This window comes from Harpia harpyja, chromosome 1, assembly GCF_026419915.1.
Source record: "Harpia harpyja isolate bHarHar1 chromosome 1, bHarHar1 primary haplotype, whole genome shotgun sequence".
Taxonomy (NCBI): Eukaryota; Metazoa; Chordata; class Aves; order Accipitriformes; family Accipitridae; genus Harpia; species Harpia harpyja.
The window spans coordinates 76,976,236-76,990,222 of record NC_068940.1 but is presented as its reverse complement, the minus strand read 5'-3'; the positions used below and the strand labels follow the sequence as shown (position 1 = coordinate 76,990,222).

General features: G+C 37.4%; 1 protein-coding gene across 6 annotated transcripts in view; it reads right to left on the bottom strand.

Annotated features, from left to right (window-relative positions):
* The window catches only part of DGKB (diacylglycerol kinase beta), a 365,482-nt gene that overhangs the window by 327,032 nt on the left and 24,463 nt on the right, over positions 1 to 13,987 (bottom strand). For all 6 annotated transcript variants that reach the window (XM_052801099.1, XM_052801089.1, XM_052801081.1 and 3 more), the window contains exon 2: positions 1,732 to 1,992. In XM_052801099.1, coding sequence (XP_052657059.1) covers positions 1,732 to 1,801 — 70 coding nt within the window. In that variant the 5' untranslated portion in view covers positions 1,802 to 1,992. The remainder of the gene's footprint in view (positions 1 to 1,731; positions 1,993 to 13,987) is intronic.

Below are 13,987 nucleotides of genomic sequence, written 5' to 3'. Positions count from 1 at the left end.
GAATGCATAGAAAAAAAACAAAACAAAACAACATATAACTGTTCTCTCTCTCTCTCTCTCTTAGCAGTCTTCAGTTTCTGGTATTGAAAAAATTAATGAAGAATCATTTTAAAATATTTTCCCAGGAAGAAGTAAATATTTTCAGAAGTAAGTTTGTTTTCTTGGGTTTTTTTTTAAACTGCTATACTATGTTTACTATCCATTTAGTGATGTAATTTAAAAGAAACAAGCTTACTCATATCAAACGTGAAATATAGAATTTTCTTTGCAAGGGTCTCTGAAGGCAACGGAACATCAATATAAAAGTTGGATGTGTTCTTTTTAAGCTCCATGTAATTGCATCTTGTTTCCCTTTATTTAATGTTTCTGTGTGTTACATACAAATAAAAGAACTACTAAAAGGCATGGATATTTTCATTTCTCAGACTCATACTAGATCTTTAAGGCCTTCTTATAAGGAGGAGGTCCTAACTGATTAAATACCAGACAGGTATCGATGTCTTATATTCCACTATGAAATGAGAAACAAAATAACTCCTTCCTTGGTGACATCATTAAGGATTTAAAGCAGTATTTGGAGCAAATTTCCTTCATCTCTATAGCTTATCCTTCGAGACAAGAAGGTGGCATGGGGAGAAAACATACTTTGTTGATAAACAGAATACATTAAACTATACAGCAATTGTTGTAGAAAACTATGAAACTCAAATACACCTGCTCATGTAAATATTTCTATCCGATTCTTTTTTTTTTGGTTCAATGACATTGCATTATATAAAGTATCACTCATGGCTTAACTTGATACCATGAAAATATTATGAATCTCAATCACATTCCAGTGGAATATACCATTAAAGTTAACTCTAATAATCATTTTATGATTATTGTTAGATGTCTATGCTGAAATAAATTAAGTATACACTGTGATGTCATAGGCACAAAAAAAAATCCAATCACCAGTCTTTAATTTTACCTTATAAGCAAATGTTTCCTTTAGTAATAAATCAAAAACATTCACAAATCATATGAGATTTTCTCAGTTTTTAAAAATATAAATTTAGATTATTAGTCACATTGGAAAACTTCCTAAACATTCTTGACCTTTTCCAGTTCAGTTCTTATCGGGCTTCCTAAACTGTTTCCTAAATCTAACTTCTCACATTCAGCATCTTTCTTCTAAGCACGTAATTCTGAGCCATTTAAGTTGCTCAGGCAACTTAAAGTTTTGCCTGAGCAATAACTAAAGAACTGGATCTGCCACAGGACAACTCCTCCTTCACATTGTTTATAGTATTAGAAACATCTTCATATTGAACATCTAGATGTGTCTCTCCTGGAATCTCTGTTTCCTCCATGACTGAGCAAGCCGCCTTTTTAACTACAAACCCCACTCTAGTGGCCTACAAATTGTTATCGTGAATTTAAGGTGGCAAAGCCATAAAAATATGCTCTCCAAATACCCACAGTCACATAACCCATAGTCAGTCTACATGGTACCATACTGGATAATGATTGTTCAGTAAAAAAAGAAAAGTTACAGACCCCAACTGATTATTCTTCTTCCCCCTCAAAGAACATATCTTTTAGATTAAAAAACGTAAACTTAAGCCATAATTTAACCTCTTACTTGACAGTGAACAATATCAATAATACAATAATATTACATTCTGCATTCAAAATATTCTTGATTTTTAATTAGATAGAAAATCATATATTTTAAAAATTACTTACATTCTGCATATTTCTGAAGCTGAGAGAACTCTCCAGGACTAAGGTTAACCCATTTCTCCTGGCTCGTCATACTGGCAGTAAGGGTCCTCGTTAAATATCAGAAAAACATTCCCTTTGACACAGGTGATATAAGCTCCATAAAGATTCGTAGCTTCAGTTCACAGTGCTTGGAGACTGGAGAGATGGCATCAGTCTACGTGGATGAAGTTTTTGATGCTATGAACTGTTCCCAATGTGTTGGTTCAGTGGTGAGTTACAGCACTGTTAAAAGAAGATCAAATATTAGAAGCATAAACACCAGTTTTACTATGGGAATAACTGTAACAGATAAATATTTCCTTATATTCAGTTTTGCTCAAAATCTTTCCATACAGTATTTGTCCACAAATAATTTTATATGTATTTCCAAATTTTATTTTTATATTTCCAAATGCTTATGCGTAGCACTGATAATAAAAAATTATCGATTGTTTATGATCCAATTATATCTGGACACCTTGTGTGTGGCTGTTTCTGTTTTAGTAACAACCACTGCAATAGTAGGTACTATCTATCAGTAAACTTAGTTCCCTATGATTTTAAAATCGTATCCATCTAACTGGGTTTGTATCCAATTATGTCGCTGTACAGCACTGTGTGGCCTTGCCAGAAATGTTCTGAAGCTTCCAACTCCTCATGTAAAAAATGAAATAGATTCTGCAGTTTGGTAAGAAATTCATGAAAGCTATATAAATATTAACTATTCTAACAAAGTAGTAGGGGTTTGATTTCTAGAATGTCACAACATTACTGAAGTCACTACTGAAAATCAAATATAGCTGTTGGCAGCATTGCAAATCAGTTCAAAAAAAAAAAAGATCAAACTGTGGGTGCCATCTCATTCCCATTTTATGCAGTTTCTACCTCTGCAGTACAGACCTTACAAAGGCAATGCATTGCCAACACCACTCCTCGCACAACAGGTAGGATATTTTTCATCTAATTTTAGCCATCTGAAAGTCAGGTATCCAATCCAAGATTGCCATCTAGGGCACTCTCTTTAATCAGCAGAAAGAGACAGGTGGCCCAGACAGCAATTAATCCCTCCAGTTTCAACATAATCTTAAAATGTGATGAATTGCCTTCTTGTGGTATTTATCTTTCGCTATTGATTACACAGGTTGTCTAGATGACAAGTTTAGACTAGAAAGCTAATTTTAGACCGTAAGTGGAATCTCTTTATATGCCTAGCAATGTGTTATTTACAAGGGTCAAATTACAAAAAGAGCAAAGGAAAAATTCAGACCAGAAGAGACAGTATTGGAAAGGGTGCTAAGGAGGAAGATGTTGGCAGCTGGGAAAGGAGAGAAAAAGGAGTAAGATGTCATGAGGGAGGAAGAAAAAAAAAAAAAAAAGAAATAGAGTAGCTAGGAACAGAAGCATATGAAAAAAAGATACATTAACCAATATAGATAAAACTATTTTTTTCTGTCTTACATATATGAGTATCATTTCTGGACAAAGAAATTCAGGAAGAAAGACACCTTAGTCCTAGAGCATGCCTTCATTGCTCTCAGGCCCTTCTTGGTGAATGATTTAAGTATATGTACCTATATGATGAGCAAGTAAGGCTATCTAAATACAGTCACAGACTACTTGTCAGCTGCCTTGTCTTTTTAGAATTTGAACCAGAAGCAATTCCTATGCTCTTCATCTCCTCAAGTTAGAATAAAACATAACAATAAGTTGGAAGAGGTAAGATCTAGAAACAGTAACTGAACAAATAACAAAAACTAATATGAGCATGGAGACTGGGATGGAAAAAGCAACATTAATGTGGATAATGTTGGCCAAGCGCAAAGCACATCAGCCCTCAAATATCAGTGAATCAACATCAGTGCCAGAAAAAGAGCAGTAACTACAAAAGCTAAAAGGGATATTCCATAAGAAAAGCTATCGTTCTGACTTGAGAACCTCAGTCCTCTTATTTACAACAAGAGAAAATAACTATGGTCAACGGGGACATTTTAATCAAATTAGAGAAGTTTCATTTCTGGGAGTTGATTAGATTGTATTGAAGAAAGTTTTATTTCTTCAAATAGGTATATTTTTCTCATATTCTTGAAAACTGATTAGGTTTTACTGAAAACATTTTTGTATTTGCATAATTGATTTAATAGAACCAAAATTTTCTACCACAGTTACATCCAGTATTACTTTTTGTATTTTTAACTACATTAGCTTCATTACCAGCAAAAGCTAAAATTGCTGAATGCTGTACAGTTAGAGATTATCTCAATTATTTAATACAAATGTTTGTGATAAGGAGCTTACCATTAACATTGGTATTGCTAGGAAGGTAGTAACTTCTGTGCACTCTAAACTGATCAATCTATTCACATGCAATACCTTTAGCTGACCACTGTCTATGGGGTTTGCTGTACACACAGTACATGGGCAGTGAAAACAGCTGTCTTCCCACTAACTTCCCCTTCTCCAACTTCAGATCTAAATGACCACCTCCGATATCCTTTCCCCTTTACCAGACACCCAGGCTCCACTGCCTACAAACAGTGTGGCAAGAAAAGGTACATGACCTGAATGAGGTGACAGCAACGGAAAAATTTAGTCCGTGTGTGTGTAAACCAGCAGAGTTATCATGGAAGACACAACACAGTTTAAGGCTACGTTATTATCTTGGAAAACTCTCCAAATGCAACTTCCTTCCTTTGCAAGGGACGACTGTGGGGATCTAGTGGAACTAATTTGCAAAGTTTAATCCGGGAACAGTAATGGGGAGGTAGGCAGTCCTCTGAGGATGGCTAGCTGGTCTTTGGACTGCAGCCAGGTCCTGTACACCACCTCAGTGCGTGTGATGCAGGAATACGCAGAAACATAATGGGGAAAATCTTGATAAAAGGAACCTTACAGAGGCTTCCTTATTTTGGTTTCCTATTAAATTCTGCTGCAGGGGAGTCCTAAATAAGGAAAGTTCCTGCTCCTTGCAACCTTTAGTTTTCACAGTTAAACCTGTGAAAGTGGCATTCCCCCATTTTATATAGATAATAATGTAGCTATAAGAAATCGAGCACATTATATAGATGCTGAAGACAACAGCCATCAATGCATATTTGTGTTATATTACATGTGCCATTTGTTAAGGTAAACATTTCAAGATCACCTATATCTTATATAAATATCTCAACTTCTGTAGAAGAAAATACTAATTTACATTATCTTTTTCAGTAGTGTTTAATTTAAATGCATTCCTTTGCACTTTATTTTAGTGCTCTTTCTCTCAGTACTCCAGGAAGGTCGTGCAGTGAGAAACCTATACATAAGCACATTAAGAGGAAAGCAGTAACAGGGATAATACTATCACATAGGAAAAAAAAAGAATCTTGAACTAAAACATTAATCAAATGTGCTTGCTGGCAAGGAAAATAAAGATCAGCAGCACTAAATAGATACAGACAGTGATTTGACTTCTACATGCAGAGATAAATTACTTTGAAGAACATGTTACAGCATACAGATAAAATACATAGAATGTCAGGTACGGAACTCTTCCACCAATCCTCTAAAAGTTTGACCTATTCCAGGAAACTTGGATCTGTGCACACATTTTGTTAGTATATGCTTAGGAAAGATTCACAGCCCTCTCAACCAGACACAAAGCAGGCCTTACAAATAAGAGAAATTAGAAACACTACATTAAGAAACCATTCATTTTATCACAAAAAGAATTAAAAAAAAAAATTATTCCTCCTCTATCCACTAACTATAATAAGTCTTAGAATTCCAGTCTCCCTTTTATAACATTATATTATATTTATAACATGTTTTTCTTTCTGGATTTGAGAGTTTATTAAGTTTTCTGTCAGGATTCCTACCAGACCACATACCCAAACTAGGAAGCAAAGCTTTGTTAAAAACTCTACAAATCAAATTGCTTAGCATTCAGCCAACAATGCTAACAGACTTAGATTTCCAGGAATTCCCCATGCTACTGAAATCCTCAGTTGCTCTACAGAAACCAGGCTGAGGAGTGGAGAAAAGAAAGGAATACACAATGGAGGAAAAAACAAATATAAAGGCACATCCCCTATACACTAGCCTGAGCACTCAAATCATCTCCTTACACCTTGTAAAGTCCTCACTGGAAGGAAAGAGGAGTTTTCCGAGAGTATGGGGGGCCAGGGGGGGAGGGGCATGGAAATTACATTCAGTCCTACAAAACCAAATCAACAATACTGGGTTCAGCTTCAAACTTTGATTCCAGAGGAGGACTGTGGCCTGTGGAAACATATCCAGCTTCTTAACGAACCCAATTCCCTCTGCTTCCTCCTGAAAGGGAGGAGGGCTTCTTCTGGGGTCCATCCTCACCACCACGACTAAAGCATGATACTCTTCTTAATGCATGCCTTAAGGGACTTTTCTCCGTTCACCATAACAGGGAAACCTAAAACAGCCTAGAAATTGGCTTTTGGAACTACTCAGCCATTTTTTGTTTTCTACCAGCCCTTCCACAATGTACATCTCTCATACAATTTCATCATTAATTGCCAGTTACTCCATAAAGGGGGACAGGGTAAGGTCGATGGCAAGAAGGGGTGCACATGACAAAATGACAGATCTTAAGTAAGAAACTTTCACGCTATACAAAATTGAGACCTTCAAGTCCTTTTCTCCCATTCCCTCTGTTTTAGCATGCTTAAAAAAAAAAAAAAGAGAGAGAGAAAGAAAGAACATGAACCTTAAGGAAACAAGTTTCCTTCCAGGGAAACTATAGTACTCCACAACATGACTTATTAGTGATCTTTGCCTGAACAATAGGAATAAATAGCACGGAATATTTTGTACCTTAATTGCTATGGAGGCTGAAGCAATTATGCTTTTCAAGAACTTTTCTGTACAGAACGTACTTGGTATTTCCTTCAGTTGGGTCCTATACCTTCACCACAGTTAGCTGGATCCTGGGATTTCAGTGTGGGTGACATCATGGATTTTCCAAAGGAGAACTTTTACATGTCAGATACCACATGCTGTCCCATGTACCTGAAACAGTTTTGTCTATTAACTCCTGCAACCAGCTGAGAAAGCAAGTATATTCTTTTTACTGACAAGACCAAAAGCATCTTTCCTCTGAAAACTCAGTGTCATTTGTGAGTTTAGCAAACAATGGAAAAGTAAACATTTCACCAACACTTGTAGAAGAACAACCCCACCTTCATGTATAAAATATATTCCCTTGTGAAAGTATTTTAAGATCTATGTTACATTAATAAATAAGGTATTACGATGCACTACTGCACTATTTATTCTCTATTAATTAAGCTGTTAGGATCAAAGTACATAATATTTCCAGGGCACTGAAGGACCATACTTGTTATTGAAACCCCAAGATATTCTCTCTACTAAGGTTGCTCTTGTCAAAACAGCTGAACCAAAAAACAAAAACCCAACAAAAAAAACCCCACCACCCCAACAAAAACATGCTAACAATCTCTAATTTCTTGGAAATGCAGGCATTATGTACAGATATACAAGACAATTTGTGTAGGTATTCCTGCGAGTCATTTTACACTTTGTAAAAAAAATGCCTCTGATGTCAGAAATACTCTAAATTTGCATAGCTGAAAGTTTAGTCTGAAGAGTTTGAGGGAAAAAAAATCCAATCAAAAGTATCTGTTAATCACCATTCTGATTTCTTTACTCTCAAATACAGAAGTATTATGATTATTTATAATTGCTGCTGGATTAACAGCATGGATGAAAAAAAAGAGAGCCCCCATAACAAAACATAACAGCTTTTTCCTACATAAATTGCATATTTTACACAACATCCTCTTGTTTTTCACAGTATTTAGCATAAAGTCATTTTAGTAGTATGCATTCTTTTTCAATTTAGCAAAGGATGCTTATTGATGTAAATTAATATAATTCTAAAATACAAACTCTTAACATTGATAGACTGAAATCAGTGAAAACTTGCTTACCAAGCTGAATATCTCTTCCTTTAAAGGAGCAATTTCAACACAACTCAAAAGCATGCATGTTTTCCTGACTACTTTATCCCCAGATGTACTAGTCTGGGTCATGTAAAAACATCCACTTAAAATTTAATACAAAGACATGCACTGTAGTCCTCAGAGAAGCAATTATTCAAATTCACTTCTTCGAATTATTTGTATGGAATATATCAGTAAACACTGGGAATACATGCAGCACAAAAACCATTGTGATATGATAAGCAGAATACTTGAATCTTTGAGAAAACATTTCACCAATACTACAGTTTGTGGCAGTGAGAAATATTAGCAACAAAACCTCAGCACCAATAAAAACTGATCAGAACGCAAGATAGCAACGTCACTGAATATAGTTACTTACCTTGAAAATACAGGCGTACATTTTTAATTATATTTTTTATTTTGCTCTTCATGTACCTTAACTTCATCACAAATACTTTAAAAGCAACTTCAGATAGATCTTAAATTTTTCTAGTTCCTAGGCTTGCTATTTCCAAGTTGCTACACTAACTATCTACCAAGTCAGAAAAACTACATTCAAATTTCTCAGTGTCACCTTCACTAAAAGTAGTATTGAAATAAGTGAAACCTAAGGAGAATCTGGGACAAGGAAATACCAGAATGTATATGTGCTGATGCATCAGATGTTTATAAATGCTTTCTTCTTGCTTTAAATAATATATCTGAATAAACTAAAAATAAACTAACATCTTTTCAGACTGGAATTTATTTTATGCTTATGAGAGAAACAGTACATAAGTCAAAAATCTTCTCTAAGAGAGAATCATGAAGCTGTTCCCAATGTTAAAAACCTCTCAATAACAGTTTTAGGAAAACAGATTTTAAAAAGTGAGAGTTTAAAAAAGGAATTTGAATTTTTCAAAAATATACTATTTGAATATTAAAAGCCTTAAAAGAAGGCTGAATCACTAAGGCTTATGACTGGTGTTCTTTAATAAATTGAACAAAGCAATCTGGGGCAGAAAATACAGGATTTGATAGGTATAACTATGTAATCTGTAGGAAGTTCTCTGTAATACAGCACATTTGGCTGTCCACTGGATAAATCACTCTGTAGAGAGAATTAATCACAATTCTTTCCATGTTGCCCACTACTATTCCTATATGTCCACCAAAAACTCCTCCAAAAGTTAGAACATCACCAAATAAACATTTTAGGGGCAACCTTTGCCTTCCAAAGTATGTATCTGCCACCTTCCCCAAGAAAGCCAGCTCCAGAAGTGCACCCCTCAGTGTGAACTCTACATAGATCTCCCCACAACTGGCACCACAAGTATCTGAGACCGTATCACCAGAGTGTTAAGCTCTTTGACTATTATCTGCCATGTGTTCTTCCTCTTTTCTTTCCATTCCCTCTCATGGGATGAACTGTAAATTCTGCATAACAATTAACTTTTGTTGGTAATAAGCTACGGGGGGGGGAGGGGTGTTAATTGTTGGGTTTAATTAATCTCTCTATATTTAGGTGCTCTAGGGGTGATTACATTAGAGGAAGGCAAAGCTGAAAAGTGTAATTTACAGCTGGTGAAGCTTTCTGATGATCCTTAATTTCCTGGGGCAGAAATTCCTACTTCATGCTCAGAAATAAGCCTTTAAAGAGATGTGCTTTAGTCTTGTAACAAAAATGCTCCACAAGGAAAAGATTTATTAACTGCTGTTCTCATTCCAAAGCTTTATGCACTTTTAAAATAAACTGGGAACAGGGCACTCGAGTTCCTTTTAAATAACTTGTGAAAATATGAACCCAATTTAATCTTCAACAGGAAATCTGTACAGGGAATGGAGATCAGGTTAGCAGGCAGGTTAATGGATTTCATAGCAGAAGTTCATGCTATGTTGTTTTCTACTATATTTTTACTTTTTTCCCTAGGAGAGAGCTACACGCAGAAGTTGATTAAATTATTGCAGTCCCAGGATATGAATAGCCAGCACGATCTCACTGTCCACTGGGATAGTGTGGAGCCTTCTAGACAACTACAAATGGTTTCATATTTATTCATCGGTTTTACTATAAAGGAGTTCTGTGACAGTGAGCTACCAAAAGGACTATCAGAAAGTAGGATGGGCCCTTGCCTACACAAATGCTTATCTGCAGCCAAAGGAAACTATGTGGTGGCAGCAGCATCTCATGCTACTATTCCCTGTTCACCCACACAATTCCTGACTGTATTGTGTTTGTGCGGCGGGGTTTTGGTAGTCGGGGACGGGCTACAGGGGTGGCTCCTGTGAGAAGCTGCTAGAAGCTTCCTTGGCTCCAAGTCGGACCTGCCTCTGGCCAAGGCCAACCCAGTCAGCAACGGTGATAGCACCTCTGGGAGAACGTATTTAAGAAGAGGGAACCTGCAGCAGAGCGGAAGTGCAATGTGAGAGAAACCCCTCTGCAGACACCAAGGTCAGTGAAGAAGGAGGGGGAGGAGGCACGCCGGAGGAGGAGATGCCCCTGTAGCCCGTGGTGAGACAGCAGGCGGTCCTCCTGCAGCCCATGGAGGTGAGCGGGGGAGCAGGTGGATGCCCCCGAAGACGGCCACAACTCCACGGGAAAGCCCGCGCTGGAGCAGCCTGTTCCTGAAGGACTGCAGCTCATGGAAGGGACCAACGCTGGAGCAGTTCATGAAAAACTGTAGCCTGTGGGAAGAACTCATGCTGGAGAAGTTCATGGAGAACTGTCTCCCATGGGAGGGACCCAACACTGGAGCAGGAGAAGAGTGTGAGGAGTCCTCCCCCTGAGGAGGAAGGAGCAGCAGAGACAACATGTGTGTGACTAACTGACCACAACCCCCATTGCCCATCCCCCTGCGCCACTCGGGGGAAGGATGTAGAGAAAATCAGGAATGGAGTCGAGCACAGGAAGGAGGAAGGGGTGGGGGTAAGGTGCTTTAAGATTTGGTGTTACTTCTCATTATCCTGTTTCGATTTGACTGGTAACAAACTAAATTGATTTTGGGTTGTTTTTTTTTTCCCCCAAGTTGAGTCTGGTTTTTGCCCATGACCATAATTGGCGAAAGATCCCTCCCTGTCCTTATCTCAACCCACAAGATTATCTCCTCCCCATCCCACCTGGGGTGGGGGGGGGGGAGTGAGTGAGTGGCCTTGTGGTGCTTTGTTGCCATCTGGTCTTAAACCATGACACTGACTTGTTCCAATTCACCTCCAAGGAGATGATAATTTCTAGGTTTGTGAAAGCTCTGTGAACATCACCACTTGTGTGTTCCTAGCGCTTGCTCTGATGGCATGTCCACACTGCCACCAGAAGTGTGGATGTGCAAGTGGAGCACGTGTGAGGCAGTTTTACTGAAGCAAAGCCATCAGGGAAGAGCCAAGTCGGCCCAGGACCACAAGCACCAGGGCAGGCTCTGCACCTCTGCCCAACCTCCTGCGCACACACCCAAGCAATGCTGAAGTCCATGCTGTTACAGCTCTCCCTCACTACCTTAAACTACTACTTTTAAAGGCAGCTTGGCCTCATCTCTTTCAACAGCACAAACATACCTCAAGTCTCTTATGTTATCTTGCATCCTTATCAATTTTCCTACAGGTTATACACTGCCATTGACTAAACCGAGACAGAGAACTGGCATTTGTGGAACTACATACAAGAGATTTGGTCAGGGATGGAAGTGCATTTCCTGATTGAGGGTCCTTCATTTGTCTGTCTGTCTGTCCGTCCCACCCAGAGGGACTCACACATGTAAAGACACAACTTTAACACATTGACCCATCTTTCAGATGGGACACCACCAGCTCCTCATGGTTAACTGTGCTGATTTTTTCAGAGGAAAATGAGAAGATGACAAGGAAATTTCTGTCCTCCACCTACTGATTTCAGGATATTAAGTTGTTATATTGTAAATGTTCAGCCTTTCATCCAAAGACTCTATCCTAAACCCCACCATTTTAAACATGTTAAGCTGTCTCCAGAATGCTCTGTAGGTAACAAACACCAATATCCCCATGGACTTTTTTAAACAACTAAGAATTGGTATTTAATTGCACTTTTAATTGACAAAGATATATAATTGCACTTTTATCCAACTTAAGTTTGTGTTCTTCTTCCATGGTGTTCAGTTTTCAGTATGAGATCTTACTTCTGTTAATTTGTGTTTCCCTGTGTTTTTCCCATCTTAAAGGGAAGAAAAAAAAGTTGATCCTGTCTCCTCTTTCCCTTGGGAATTTTTTGGCTGAGCTAGCTTATATTATGCTTGTATTTTCAAAATATTTTTTCTCTGGAGAAGGGCTCTGCATTTCTGTTATCTTTTGCTAGAATGTTTTTCTCTGGAGTTCTACCTCATTATTTTCTCTCTTTGAATGTTGCAATTAATTCTCCTTGGATTTAGCTTATGTTTTTACACAGTAGTCCTTGGCACTACCATTATTGCTATTGTAAGTATCTAAAGATAGGAGAAATGTGGGACTGACAGAAAGAAGTAAAATATTTTCTATCACATGAAGCTTTCAGACACGCAAGCCTTTCCTCAAGTCTGAGAACAGAGGCAGGAAACTTCAAGCTAAGTATAGGTTAAGACCAATTTTGAGTTTAACTTACGCTACTTTATTACATAGTTTGAGAGAAAAGGGTAGTTAGTATCCTACTGAAGGTCTGGACCACATGCACATATCCTTCAGGATTTGTTTTTGGTTTTGCTTGCTTTGCCTATAGACTGCTGCGGGGGTACCGGTGGCACTTTGACCGTCCTGACATCTTGAGGGCAACAGCATCACCTGTCCTCACAAGCTTATGAAGATAAATATCCAATTTTACCACCTTCCAGTTCTTTTTGCCTGTAATAGTGATAAACTTGGTAACAGCCTGCTTAGAATACAGTAATAAAACACACTCAAAATTACCTGAAAAGAGACACAGGATAAACGCATGTGAAGTTCTTATGATACTCCAGTGAGCAATTTGCCTTATATATGCCATTGTTGGATACAAAACTGAACTCGCTTTACAAGACTGTAGCTTGAAATTTGAAACCATTTTCCCTGACTTTGCTGAATGTTGACGCTTGTGTTTCCTCATCCTCTGCAATTCCACTGGGGACCCACAGGATTTTACCCAAGGGAGTTTTAATGTTATCCACAAACTGTAGTCAGAGCCAAACAAGTATTAAATAATCTCAATTTCCATATTGGAACACCTTTTACAGCACTAGACATCTTCTAGTGTAGGTCGCCCTTCTTTTGCTATTACTATATTTGTCATAAACTAAAAATTATCTACATGTCTAATTCTGAATCATAAATAGTCACTTAAACAATTAATCATTTTCTGTGCATTTTTACCATAGCTTTAAAATGCAAAAGATACACAATGTTTGATACACTTCCTTTTGTTTCCCTTTTAAAATAAATAAATAAATAAATGAATGAATATATCTGTCTAGTGGGGAAAGAAAAAAACCTTAGTCCATTCTGATGACATTTTTAAGCCTTACCTCAAAAAAGACTTATGTGTTAGAATATGGTAATTAATGAAAAGCCAGAAGTCAAAGGGGGTGATAAAGTAAGGAAAGCAGAATAAATACAAAAACACGAAAAGAAACTAAACAATTCATTTTTGTTTCTGTGCTTAAATTGTTAAAGAATTTCTCTTCAGTGAAAAAAAAAAAAAGTATAATAAAATGGATGGCAGCTTGGTAACACTACATTTGTTCTTCTATAAGTTGAATAATTACATAATTCAATCTTCTGGGCTCCACTGCCACCCAGAACAGAGGTATTGGATAAGAGCACTACCACTCCTGGTAATACTAGTTACAGATGTACTGCCTCCATGAATGTACATTCTTATCTTTTATAGCACCAGCACTAATTACAAACAACTGCAATCCTGTATCTATTACACTATTTCATATCTGTAAAAGCCCTCCTGCTTTCAACCTGCATCTGTTTTGCTCTCTTTGTTAATTTCTCAGATGAAGCACTGGGGTGCACACGCTGCACTTGATGCATGCAAGTCAGAAGCTCAAGTCCTTTTGAATTGTTTCTTTTACTTCAAACTTTATGATCCCACAACTTAACATTTAGAACTTGCATGTATAACTATCTTAAGCCAACTGAAGGTCTCACTGAAACAAAGGTGTCTCAAACAGAAATGTTTAAAATTTCTTTTACACTGATAACTAAAAAAGTTAAAAATTGGCCCCATAGAACTTCCACATGATCCTCCTGCAAACAGCAAAATTACCTACAAGGTTTATGCTCAGCTTTCTATTACTAGCGAG